At 41.9% G+C, this 14,078-nt stretch overlaps 1 protein-coding gene across 1 annotated transcript in view; it reads right to left on the bottom strand.

Annotated features, from left to right (window-relative positions):
• Positions 1-805: 805 nt before the first annotated feature.
• cblb (Cbl proto-oncogene B, E3 ubiquitin protein ligase) overlaps positions 806-14,078 on the bottom strand; it is a 54,766-nt gene continuing 41,493 nt past the window's right edge. The window contains exons 10-19 of the mRNA XM_042430834.1: positions 13,795-13,995; positions 13,433-13,627; positions 12,444-12,830; positions 8,725-8,816; positions 6,036-6,170; positions 5,865-5,923; positions 5,286-5,399; positions 4,291-4,485; positions 3,877-3,993; positions 806-3,148 (exon numbers count right to left, since the gene is read on the bottom strand). Of these exons, the coding sequence (XP_042286768.1) occupies positions 2,895-3,148; positions 3,877-3,993; positions 4,291-4,485; positions 5,286-5,399; positions 5,865-5,923; positions 6,036-6,170; positions 8,725-8,816; positions 12,444-12,830; positions 13,433-13,627; positions 13,795-13,995 (1,749 nt within the window). The 3' untranslated portion in view covers positions 806-2,894. The remainder of the gene's footprint in view (positions 3,149-3,876; positions 3,994-4,290; positions 4,486-5,285; positions 5,400-5,864; positions 5,924-6,035; positions 6,171-8,724; positions 8,817-12,443; positions 12,831-13,432; positions 13,628-13,794; positions 13,996-14,078) is intronic.

The following is a 14,078-nucleotide window of genomic DNA, read 5'->3' on the forward strand; positions in this document are numbered from 1 at the left end:
CAAGGCTGAATTATAAGGGCTGGGATCATCATTTTCTCCCCTTGTATTATCAGGATGATCCCACTGAATCTTTTCATTTCCAATTTGCAGCCAGACCATTCAGTCTTTGACCTGAAACACAGTGTTATCTGCTTTGTGAGGAGCCTCAGTCACAGGGGACCTACATCTATCAACAGTTTAAAGGCTGTCTAAGAAGAAAACTACAATACATCATCTCAAATTAATTTTGATAGCCTAATTATGCCTACAGGAAAAATGTGAGAGAAAATGGGTCACTGCTATGTGTTTCTCTGTGTGTTCATTTGGCTCGTCTCTTGATACAGTTTGGACAAACTCACTGAACAAAGAAGGAACGTCAGTCTAAAGAGAGAGAAAGACCTCTCAGAATTGCTCTGCCTGTTTGTGCAGAAAGAAAATCACATAGACTCAGATGCTGCCAAACTCAGTTTGCTGCATCAGCTGTTAATATGAGAAGAGTTACTATAATCCTGATATACAATATTTAGGATGACATAGTTAAAACCAGCATCATATTGACACATCACATGGTACTGTCAGGAAGGAAAGAGCCACTCTACTGATCTATCTTCACTCCAGTAAGTTAGCTGTCTGTCTCAGTTAGCACAAATGTTTCCAAGACAGTAAATTCTGTTACAAAAAATGACGTCGCTGTAACCAAGTGGGAAAGTTTTTGTGACTGTTGTAGGAGATACTCCTAAGGGACTCAAGAGATACAAAGTCATCAAAGTAATCATATTTTAAATTAGCAGCTTTAATGTAATACTTTCAAATTTCATTTTTTTTGTCTTGTTTCCATAGTTTCCATCATTTCCATGAGTAAGGATAACATTACACTCTTCCAAGATCATTGCTGAGGTCTGGAAACATGGTGACATCACTTAGAAGAGGACAAGACGAGAAACAAGAGCGATTAGATGATCATACAAGTTTTAAACAAACCCTCAGGTTGGACAAATGTTTGCAGAGGAGAAAACGAAAAAAAAAATAAAGTGGTTTAGATAATCTGGTTTAATTGTTGGTTTGGAAACATACTGATCGTCTACCTACTCATGTTTCTTGACCCGTCAGACTTTGATGTAGCAATGCTGCCATGTTCCCAGATCCCAGCAATTACTATAATGAGTACAATGTTATTATAACTGATGGCAACGATGGGCAAAATGAGACCCAAGTTGTAATAAAGTGGAATTATCTTTTAACCCTCATGAGATCAATAGCTGGGTTTTCCCTCCATGTAAACATAGTCCCTGTCTTATGACCCTAACAGACCTGACGCAGCCTACCGTTTAGCATACTACTCCAAAAAAAAAAAAAAGAAATGGGTGACATAAGCAATACTGTTACATTTTGACAAATCCAATACATGCATTGGTGAGACATCTTGCAGTCAGTGGGGAGAAATACAGCTGATTCCAGGTTCTGAGGTAAGGGGCTTCACCTGTACTGCACAGTTATGGTGCATGTGACTATATCTTATAGTTTCAATGCTCTGCAGTTTCTTGTTTGTCTCTATTGTGTTCAAACAACGACTCCACATCAGTAAAAATGCATAATTGCTGCAGAGCTATATCAAGTGACTCTTGCTCCAAATCAGATTGAGAGCCATTCCTCAAACATGTGGGGAATGTGGACATTTGCACCATATGATGTCTGTGTAATTGAAGTGGAGACAGGAGGCTGCAGTGTGACGGCTGCAGAGTGCGTCGTCTCTGGGCTCTAACGGACGACGTCTGGCTCGCTGATCCGCACAGCTCCCGTCGTTTAAAAGCTTTAGCTGAAATGCAGGCACAATCATCTGGCTTTTCACATGGAGAAATGAATAATTTTCCACAACCATGAAACATTTTCCACCACTTAATCACTTAAGGGTAAAACTGGGCCTGAGAGGAGCTCAGAGTGTACAAAGGTATAGCTCTCTCATGCAGAACAAATACATTCATAGGCTTGCTGTCCTCAGATGAAGAAAGTAATTAAAAAAGGCCCCCACTGAATAATCCTCTGGTCTAGGAACAGAAACAAAGAGCGAAACTAACCCTCCCACTCTCTTCACTCTTCTTGTCCAAATAAGATACCAGGTGTAATAAGAGTGTTCCTCTGGAACTGTCGTACACTCTTCTCCTGGGCTGGGGAAAACAGGTGAATCAATAAGGCATCCTCTGGCTCCATCTAACCACTCCTGACTCACCAGACCTTGTTAAGACCTACACGTCAGCCAGACTCTGGGCAAACAGTGGAGTATTCTCTAATGGTTGACACACGAGGGAAGGAAGAGAGGGTGAAAGAGGATACAATGAAGAGAGGAGAGTGAGAGAAGGAGTTAGAGTAAAGAAATAGTGGAGTCTGGCTCCCCCCAATGGCTGTAAATAAAAATGACTCCTAACCAGTGGCAGAGCATTTAAGCTGAAATGAGCTTGAAATGAGCTGGAAATGCCTTTTTTAAACTGAAGTCTGGAAGGTGGCGGGATGTGAAAGGAACAGTAGCAGCAGTAGCAGGATCGGGGCTTTAAAACAGGAAAGTCCAAGCCCGAGACAAAGCATCCATCCGAGCATTTGAAAACCAGCAAAGCTCACTGTAAACAACAACAAGCCTGGTTCGTTTTTTCACAGGTTTAAATCATTCACAGACATTTTTTTTTTCTCTCCCTTTATTGATTCTCTGTGTTCTGCCATGATTTGGTTTCAGCCACTTTGTTGTGCGTTGTCATCTCTGTTCGGCAACAAAAGGCTAAGTCTCTTTTGAAAATTTTTCTTTGTTTCTGTCGATCATTGTTGTTCTAACAGTCTATAGCCAAGCAGACTGAAGAAGCCCTTTTTAGTCAGTCCATTCAGAGGCACAGCTTCATTGTTGTGCTCCCCTTCTACTGTCTCTACAACTAGAGGTTCAGTCTCGGGGCCACTAAGGCAAACTCTCGCAGAATGTTTCGGGCCACGTCGACTTTGTACTGAGCAATCATCAGCGCCCGCTTCACGTCCTCGAAGGAGTAGCCCTCCCCCATCAGCTTGGCGATCTTGGCGTCCACATTCTCTGACTCCAGGCTGTGGGGTTTGCCCGGCTGAATGTCTGGAGGGATCTTCCTGGGCAGTGGCTTGGGCGGCCTGGCAGGGGCCTGCAAACAGTCCATCGATACTTGGAGAGAGAGAAGGAGAGGAATCATGTCAGTGGAAAAATGCCTCTGGCACACAGGCAGAAACTTGAGAGTGTTATTAGTGGTCAAGGAGAGGTTTCCAGTCTAAACGCTGCTTGTCACTGAACTAAAGCTTTGACATTTTTTCCAATACCTTCAGAGTTTGGACCTTTATCATTAACTAATCAGTGTCTTTCACAGCTAGAAAGCAGATACTGAGGTTTTCACTGCATGTTTGCATTTGACGTCCTGCTTCACAGTGGAGAGAATGCTGGAGAGACTAAAACATGGTCTGCCTGCTTTAAAAGGAAATATTTTAGAAATAAAAACTACTGAAAACAAAACAGGATTAAGCTCATTTGGAGCTCAAAGTTTCAAACAAAACTTTGCATGTCTGCATAAAATAAGCCCAACAGTCATTATTGACAGAGCTGCCTCCTGAGAGTAACTTTCCTACCAGAAATCTTCTTTAGTTATATAAAGGGATCCTTCATCATTTCGGTTTCAAATGCTCACACTTTTTCCAGACCTTTATTTCCTAGAGTACAAGCTTTTAATCTGATACATGTCCAGTCAGAATATGAGATCTAAAACAGACAGGCAGTAAAATGTAAATTATATTACTTTTACCCATATTTCTGTGAAAGTAACACTTTTTTTTTTTTTTTGCAGGAACCATATGTGTGTTTTCCTCATGGAGTCATTTGCTGAGGAGGAGATGTAACTCTACCTTGACTGCTTGGTAAATGGTCGTACTCCGGGCAGCCTCTGGGGCCTTTCACATGTTCTATGTGTCGTCTGACTGGAGGCAGAGGAGCAGCACTGTTCAGCATGTCAAACACTGTGTCTAGACCACAGACAAAACCCAGAAAAGTCAGGAAAACAAGCCTGTCAGTCAGTGAAGTACTGCTGTAAATGATATGCACTGTGCACTACATTTTCCACAATTCTGTGAGAATAACAAACACTTAATCCACTGAGGGAGAAAAATATTAGATTAGCATAACCCTGTAGGAGAAGCAGGGGATTTCTTTCACTGAATGATGTAAGGGTTGTTTGCACTATCTGTATAAATGCCTTCAATTCACATATTTAACTTCATATATTTGAATCAAAACACGAGGCTGTATGTTTGCCAGCTCACCGGGGGTTAACAGCGAGTGCTCGTGTCCAGAGGAGGGCCTGTGTGGTCGTGCGATGACAGAGGAGGCGGACGTGGAGGAGTTGCAGGATGAGGATGACGAAGAGGAGGATAGGTCAGTGAGGCTGTGTCGCGCCGGTGGTGGAGGAGGAGGAGGAGGCTGGGATGGAGGGCGGCAGTTGAAGGGGTCTTCTAATACTGAAACCAAGAGAAACCGCAGACAGGACTGACTCTCTGCTCTGTACTGATTCACAGTTTATACTGTTAATTCTATGAGGAGGTGGCTGACGCTGCTATACAGTCTGAACCATGTGCAGTCTCAGCCGTGGGATTACATGCTGAAGAGCAAGCTGGCATGCTGCCCTTAAGATAAAAGCCTAGAGAGGATACTTTTGAGGAAGGACTTCACAGGAGGAGCAGGACTGGGACAGGAGGTGCAAGAAAGACTGGCTCAAAAAGGTGTTGGCTGGATCATGATGTGTTATTGTTTTAAAAGCTTCGTAGAAATTTAATACTGCTGATCAAGTCTGGGTTACCAAAACTTTGAAGTGGTGCTTACAGAACATCAAACATACAGTCATAAGCACTTGCTACCATATGGCTTCACGATTGCCTTATCCAGCTGTGGCTCATGCAGCAGTGTCTACAGTACATTCATTCCTACTCAAATGAGGACCATGTGGACTCCGCTACATGGGTTTGCTACTGGAATAATTGTCTCACAGTTGGACAGAAAAAGGTGCTGTATATCAGCTGCAGAATATGGTTTTAATAAAATGACACTGACGTGAATGTTATAAGGGTTTTATGAATAGCTTTACAAAGTATTCTTGAGATTGATTGGAGGAAGTCAAGAATACAAGTTTGACACTTGCAGATACAAGGGTTTGACGTGACAAGAGAGACATTCCACAGAAACACTGCGTCACAGAGGAGACAAGCTCAGACAGACAGAGAGGTGGAGACAGACAGGTGGGGCGTCTGGGTAGGAGGGCTACCTTGGGGGGGCAGCAGAATGTCATAGTCCGAGGGTGTCTTGTTGGTGCTGAAGGGGCAGAGGGCAGAGTGAGTCGCCCCTGCGACCACCGTCCTGTTTGACTCTGAGTGCCCACCTGAGGAATACAAGCAGAGTTCAGCATAAAGCAGCCTGAGGTTTCAAGTCCCACTGCAACACGGCAAACTAACCATTTACTGTCATATTCAGTCTTAAAATATGTTTTTATTCAGTGAACAAGAAAGAATTCTGCTCTCTCTACTTGGTTGTTATACACTATGACCTGATTCTGAACTTGTTTATATACTGTATATTGTGGTTTAATATCCTGAAATGAGTCAGATCACTCTGCTGGTATCAAGAAAATGACACTCAATTCAAGACAATGTTGAACAACAAGTTGGCATGTACTGTCTCAATGATGGATTCAATGAAGTGCCCAGCTGTGTTTCTACAGTTTCTACAGATGATTCCTGGGCATCATATTCACCCCGCTCATTGCGACCCTCACTATATCAGAAGGGGTCAAAGATCTGATTGGAATAGGGATAAAGGTAATATATTCATTGGTTTCAGGACTCACCAGGCTCGCTGGACTTCTTCTCCTCAATGGAGGGCTCTGGGGAGCCATTCTCCAAGTGCCTGAAGGAGAGAAAAGGGAATCTTTTTGGTTCACAGCAGCCTAATTAATCTAATGAAACTACCTTCACTGTATCACCATAGTAACTTTAACACATTAAGAGAAGGCCGGTACCTGCTGGGTATAGAGATGCAGATGGGAGCCTGACTCAGGCAGAGATTGGAGGAAGGGATCTGATAGTCATCCTCCACCCTCTCCATCACTCCCCGCGGCCGCTCCACCACAGGGCTGCTGAAAGGGTTGGAGGATCTGTGAAGATGACCATGATTTGTCAAACCAACCTTTCCATTAGTGTCACTCATACAGTTATCACATTCAAACCGCCATCACTGATATTTTCACAAACCAATTATGTGGAGGACGGTAGTTCTGGGGTAACTTAAAGACATTATATATTGTAGATTTTAATAATGTTTCACCACGTAAAACAACAAATTGACATCTACATTATGGGCAGCTGTGGCTCAGGAGGTAGAGCGGGTCATCCACTAATTGGAAGACCGGCGGTTCGATTCCCGGCTCGTCCAGTCCACATGTCGATGTGTCCTTGGGCAAGACACTTAACCCCGAATTGCTCCTGATGGCTGTGCCATCAGTGTGTGGATGTGTATGAGTGATTAGATTCCCACTGGTGGGCAGGTTGGGACCTTGCATGGTAGCCCCTGTACCATTCAGCGTATGAATGTGTGTGAATGGGTGAATGTGATTCGTAGTGTAAAAAGCGCTTTGAGTGGTTGGAAGACTAGAAAGGCGCTATACAAGTACAGTCCATTTACCATTAACTATATTGTATGTTATGTGTTTTAAACATAACAGCACTAAAGAAACATTGTAGGAATAAACATCAAAATCACCATATTAAAAACCCTGGTCAATATATATTATTTGAGGCAGTTCACTGTTACTTGTTGTCATAGTAACGCAACACTATGTCCAACTTGTGACTTTTCCTGGTACCTGCAGGATGCCTAAGTCTTCAGTCTGTGTGTACAACAGCAGGCTCATGTCTCTTCATTAAAATGCCTGCAACCTTTTTTGTTTTGGAATTTACACCTAAAAAGTAAGATCCAATTAGCCAATAACCAATTACACAATAACACAATAATAATAAATTATTAACCTATTATATATTTTAAGTAAGCAATTCTGCACTGGGGGCTGGTTAAAGGGTGATTGTTTTAATCTCCAGTTCCTTGAGAAAATGTGAATGTAGAACATGGCTGAGGAAACCTTCAGTAAAACAGTAACCCATCAATTGTAGCTTATTAGCAGCAAAAGACTGAGGTTGTACTATACTATATGAAATAACTGTCATATCAGTCTCTTTACAGTTCCATAAAAACAGACTGCAGACCACAGACATCATGCGGCATCATTATAAAGTGTGTACTGCAATGTGAAAAAATGTGCAGCATTCCTTATCAGCTGGCTTCACTCTGCTAGCTGTGTTTACCAATGCATGTGCTGCAATGTTGTTGTACTGCAAAGGTGCAAAGTACACTAACTGTTGTGTCTTCTGTAGTTAATGATTCACCAAGGCAACAGTAAAGCCACTGTCCTCTATGAATAATGCAGGGATTTCTTTAACCAATCAGTAACAAGAAACACCTATGTAGCCTAATGTCCCGCCATAAACACCATTACATTACATTAGATGAGAATGTAAATTATAATAATAGATGCAGTAATTACCAAATCAGCATTAAGGTTCAGGTTAGTGCTATTGGGAATGAATGGACTGATAGGAAGAAAAACATGTGTGTGTGTGAGCGAGTGATTCTATGCTTACAGAATGTATGTGCAAATCAGCTGCAGTCACTTGTGCGAGGGGAGTGTGTGCAATATTTTAAAAACACTAAATAGTTTTCAGTAGAACCAGAGCTTCCCCATTCAGCTCAAGCTTCATCAGAAGTGACAGCTCTATCCCCTGCCTCCAATACAGCCTGATACACAGAAATATCTAATCTAATTCTGGCTGCAGCTAAAAGGCTATTAGTTGTTCAGCCATCATTTTTCAAAGCTGTTTCTAACCAGAACTTTTCCCTACGGCTACTAGACCTCACTGGTATAAAGTCTCTGTGTCTGAAACCACAGAGACAAGAAAGGAGGTTTGAAAGAAGTAACTTACGGCTAAAAGGGAATATCTAAGAGGAGAACAGGATTATAGCCCAAACTGTGATCGAAATGCAAATATATACAATATGTACAAATACAAATAGCATCTGGCTGATGGAGAACTGGATTTTATTCATTTTATTTTTATTATTTATACTCACTATTTATACTCTTTGTGTAAGGAAAACTTCTTTAATGTCCACTGAAGCTCATTTTAGCTGAAAATAAGGTAAAACACTGGTCCAGTTGTGTTACTGCTCTGCACTGTAGACCACATATCTATTTTGTGCTGTTCCCATTTTGGCTTATACAGTTCTGTAGGCAAATAACCTTGCGCTGTCTAATACAGGAAATTAGATATAGCTGAGTCTTGAAAGAAAGTGGCATGCACCATCCAGTGATTAAACATTTCAGCATCTTTTTATGATTTACACAGACTGTATATTGATACACTGACCCATGCAGTGCTGATGTGTTTTTAAATACAGCCTTGTCAGAGGAGCTATAAAGAGCTCACCGGTTAAAGTACCTCTTTATGTATGCAGAGAACAAACACACTTCAATACACTCAGCTCTTATCTGACAATATTAATACAAAGTGGCTGTACAGAGATATCATTTCAGGATATTCCCAAAGAAAATGTGTTAACAGCATCCTGGATAAATGTTCTCAGTGTGTAATACTCACTTGTGGCTACTGGCATGGATGGACTGAGTTGGCGAGTGCCGTGAAGGAAGGATGTCATACTCATCGCCAACTTGCACACCATTAGAGAAGGGCTGCACAGACACACACGAGAGATAGAAGGGGGGAGAATTTTAAAAGAACACACAAAGGAACAATGGAGTAGGTCAATGTTAACAACATTATCAGATATCTCACGTGTTCCCTACCTGGGAGGAACACATGAGAACACTAATCAAACACACCCAGGACACCTTATTGAAGGTAGATAGAGCACTTCTGCTTCATTTAGCTTGGTTTCAAAGCAACTCCGTCAAAAAGTGCAGAGGTTCAAGGATGCACAAACAAGTATTTATGTGCAAATGACTTGTTTTCATCAAACCTGGTACATTTAAAATAAAGGATGCTTTGTACAGTCATTGACCCACAGTGCTCTGAGCTGTTAATATCCACTTATCACAAAAACAACTGTAGCCTATAGCATATATACCACGTCAAACTCTGCATGTAAAAACAGTGTTGCTGAGAGGAAACACAATGCAGAGGAGCATTAGAAACATCTTCTGTGAGATTAGTATTAATCCCATGCCAAAAATAATCTACATTCACAGAGAAAGCATAACCTGTGAATCTGCTGCCAGATTAGCCAGCATTAAGCAAACACAGTGAAGTCAAAGGTCAGCTCTCTGTGTGGGAGACACATTTCAGCTCCAAATATTGTTTTTGACCCAGCTACATGGTCAAAACCAGGATTTATAGTACAGTATTTTATAGAACTACCAACCCGACTACTGCAACTAGTACTACTACTATTAATAAATTCCTTCTGCAGCCATTTCATTGGACTGTTCTGAAACTTGAAATGAAATGACCTTCAGTTGAAAACTATATTCCACCTGCCGAGCATACAGTACCTGTCTTTGAAGTGAGAGTTGCTCTATATGGAAGACAAAAACATATGCAAATAACCACAATAACTTCCTGAATATTACCAAAAGTGACAACGCTCTCCACAGGCGTCTGGAGGCACTTTCTGATCAAAGAGTGTCTCTGGAGGGAGAATGAGTGATAGGCTGTGTGTGTGTGTGTGTGTGTGCGTGCGTGTGTGTACTGCACACAAGGCTTTTAAATGATAAAGTGGAGAGAGTGTGCAAATTATGCAGATGCTCAGCAGTATTCTGGGTTCTACAGCAGTAAATGTCAGACAGTGTCTGGAGGATTCGATTGGTTGTATCTGAATGGTCAGTTCAAACACTGAGTTTCAGTGGAAACGGGGATTTCATTATTTAGCATAGATTATCATATTTATATTCTGTCCAACACACTTCAAGCATGTATTGTCTTATCAGAAGAATGGCAGTGAAGCTTATTGCTACTCTGTCAGAAAAGGCTTTCATTCTTGTTTTTTGTTTCTGCTCTTTCACAATCAGTGCAGTAACTGTACACACAAGTAATTAAATCAGACATGACTCGAGGAATAAAATCTCCCTGGTGAATATCACAAACAATAAAAAACATGTGAATCTACTTTCCATCACTGTCTCTCTCCTCATAGATGACGCCCTATGCATATCTCACTCAGTTTTATAACTATGGACAAAAGGATTTCAATAACCACAATGTTAACTCATTACAATTTTGACACAGCATAAACAAATGCACATGAATTTACTTAATCTAATTAACAATAGTCCATAGAGCCTTGCTCTACAGTGGGTAGTTGTGCCTTGCTTCAGAACATCAGTGGCAGTTAAAGCAGGGGCTGACGTATTCATGCAGGACTGTGAACCACAAACTTCTAGTTACAAACTAACAGACAGGCAGCCGCTTGAATAAATGGATCAGTAAAGTGCATCAGGTGCAAACATGGGCACGTATATTACATTCAATAACAGCAACACAGTTCAAGCTTAGTGCTCCGCTTAGTGCATGCCACTATGTGTGGAACATATTGCTATTACTGCATGTAAAATAGCTGTTTTTGTGTTCATTTTTGCACCTGATGCACTTTACTGATTCATACCACCAATTTCATTGTCATTTTAAAATTTGGGTTGTGGCTAAGGAGGTAGAGCTGGTCGTCCACTGATCACAGGGTCAGCGGTTCGATCCCTGGCTCCTCCTGTCCACATGTCCAGGGGCCCTGGGCAAAATGAAATGCTCCCAATATTCAGGCCAGCACATTGCATGGTAGCTCTCTGTCATCAGGGTGTGTTTGTGTGGATGTTTGAATGGCAGGATAAAATGAAGGCCATTAGCATTCTAATTAATCTATATATTTTTTGTGACTATAAGACTGTAGTTCATAACTCTGGGTGTGTTGCATGAGTAATGCAGTTAAAACTCTTAATAACAACCAGTGATGTGTGCAAGGCACATAACCCTCTACTGAACCTGGTCTGCCCACTGCAGCTTTATGTCTCTCTTTTTAGCCATAGCTTCACATACCTTTATTAAATGTTAAATGTCATCAGTTTCAAAACTAAACCTTCTGAGGGGGTTGAGAGAAATGCTGTATTCCCAACACCGAATGCTGAAACCATCAACTAAAGTATGTTAATAAAGACTTTTGGGACTCTAAATTGGTTTAACTGACCTCTCTAAAATAAGCAGGTTTGATTGCCTTTCTAAGGAATACCTATCAAACTGATTATTATACTGTACATGTCCCTAAACTGGGTCACTGTGTTGTTGAAAAGTGTAAAATAAACATATACACATTCTCAACCCAACTGGTCAAGGCAGATGGTCGCCCACCTAGAGTCTGGTTCTACTTGAGGTTTCTTGCTGTTAAAGGGGAGTTTTTTCTTGCTGCTGTCGCCAAGTGCTGCTCATGGAGGAATGATGGGTCTCTGTAAATTAAAAAGTACAGTCTAGACCTGCTCTATGTGAAAACTGCCCTTAGATAACTTCTGTTGTGATTTGGTGCTATATAAATAAATTGACTTGATATGACCAAACATGGGTGGGGCTGACACTGAATGGCACCTAAAACATTTAAGCCCTTCCTACATACTGTGTTCAATTTCTCAGTAGAGACTGTGACAAAGCAAACAAAAGGACTGGACTTTGTATGCTTTGAATTTACCACAGCTTCTTAAAAAAAATGCCTCCTAACCTGTCTCATGTTCTCTTCAAGTCCTTTGGTGGCCACCCCTATTATATGTAAAAGAAACAAGAGTCTACAGCCACACTAGAAGCTCTATAAGGCTGTAATGCTCATGAAAAGATGACCCAACTCTCAGACAGATAAACCAAAGTATGAGATAAACTGAAATGTTGACCTGATGAGAAGTCAGGCAATCACAAAGACCATGAATTTCCAACTGGATGTTAATCCATTCAACAGTTGTTGAGACATTTCACTCTGAACCACGAATGTCTACCTGCTGGTGGTGTTAGAGGAAAAGACGGGGCATCATCAAATTCAGTAGGATTCATCCTCTGGGAACTATGAATGAATCCATCCAATAGTTGTTGAGATATTTCAGTCTAGACCAAAGTGAACAGACATTTCAATCCCAAGAGAACAAAAATCTTACATACATAATCAACACATGTGCCTCTTTAAAGATCTTAGATTTCTTAAGAAAGCATATTGCGTTATCTTACAGCACAGTTTTTTTTCTTTTACTGAGGAAACAAAGAAAATAAAGAAATCAGCTTCCCATGCTTATCCCAACTTATCACCTTCAATGTTAAAACTGACATCTAAGCCCTACCTTGGAGCTCTCTGAGTTTCCTGCCCCCTCCATTCTGGGATGTAACCGCCCAAATCCTGCAGACGGACAACTGAGTGGTCTTCCGTTCAGGTGGGAGGGGACGGTTGGTCCCAGCTGGAGAGGGTGTTCCCCTTCAGTCCTGTGGGCATCTGACAAGTGGCTCTCTTTGGGACACCGTGTCTCAGGGGGCATCTGGGAGTCTGACAATGCACCGGTAGAAGATGAGATGGAAGAGGACAAGGAAGAGGGACTGGAGAGCCAAGAGTGGCGTGACTCTGGGGGGATGGGGGGAGGACGCTCAGGGGGAGGTGGTGGAGGTGGGTCCCTCTGTGGAGGAGGTGGGGCTGGGAGAGGCTTGTCCTGCTTCCTGGACATGCCTGGTGAAGACTGGAGAGGTGGAGAGATATGGTAAGAAATGACAGAGGAGCATCTAAATAATTCAAGATTCATTTTAGAATTACATTACACCACATTGAGTTTTTATGCAAAGATACTGCAATTTCTGGTGTTTGATATGTTTTTATTTGGCAGCTCTAGCATGTAGAGCTGCCAAATAAAAACATGCAGGTCAAATACAAAACTTTCTCCACTAACTATGGCCTCCATCAGCCACTAGGGAGAACAATTGTCACATAACATGATTTGTGGGTAATGAAATCCTTCAGAAATTCAAACATTTATGACTTGCTGCCACTTGAGGTTATCAAAGTGCTTTTTGGCCTTGTGCAGCTTTCATGTGGAGTTGTTTTCTTATGTTTTTTTTATTTTTTAAGTCATGTGTTTATCTTTTTTTTCCCCTCTAACCTACTTTGTTTCCTGTGTTTACATCCTCCTGATGTAATGTATTATTCTTGTTTTTAAGCCGTCCTGTAAAGCACTTCCTAAACTTGCTTTCACATAGTTTGTTTTAAATGATTCTGTGACTTTGAGTCTTGAATTATTATGTGCCAGAAAATACAGGTGACACATTTTCCTTCATAATGACTGACCTTTGGGGAGCCGGTGGGACTGGCAGACGGGGAGCGGATGGCACCCTTCTGGATGAGGTCGAGTCGTGGTGGGACGGGGGGAAGGCCGAGATGCTGGCCGCAGTGGCCAGGGTCTCCTATGTGGGCTTTTCTGTGTTGGCTGACAGGTGAAGAGCTCGGAGACACCATGGGCGAGTTCTGGCGCTCAGCACAGTGCTGAGAGAAAAGTAAAGCAAATAATCAGTCATTTATAACCAGCTGTGGACAAAAGAGAATTACAACATCTGCAGAACTTTTCTTCTTTCTTCCTCTCTCAAAAAAACTATGATAATACATCATCATATTTTCCAATCTGACAAGCAGCTGGTTCTACAAGCCTTTACCTTCCTGATGTTGGCCAGTCCATTCATGACCAGGCAGTCCTCTCTGTCTTCCTCATCATCCAGCTCCAGCATGGGGCAGCTGTGCTGGTCCAGGAAGAAGCACTTGTTGCCCTCATTTCGTGGGTCAAAGGGATCCACAATGATGGGTTCTGTGCCTTTGATCTCACAACGACAGAACGGACAACCCTGGCCATCTGACTCCTGGAACAGATAAGAAAAAGAGTTAGCATGAAATAGGAGATTTCACACACACACACACACACAGGCACAGGTGTGGTGGTGAC

Source organism: Thunnus maccoyii, chromosome 13, assembly GCF_910596095.1.
Source record: "Thunnus maccoyii chromosome 13, fThuMac1.1, whole genome shotgun sequence".
NCBI classification, from domain to species: domain Eukaryota; kingdom Metazoa; phylum Chordata; class Actinopteri; order Scombriformes; family Scombridae; genus Thunnus; species Thunnus maccoyii.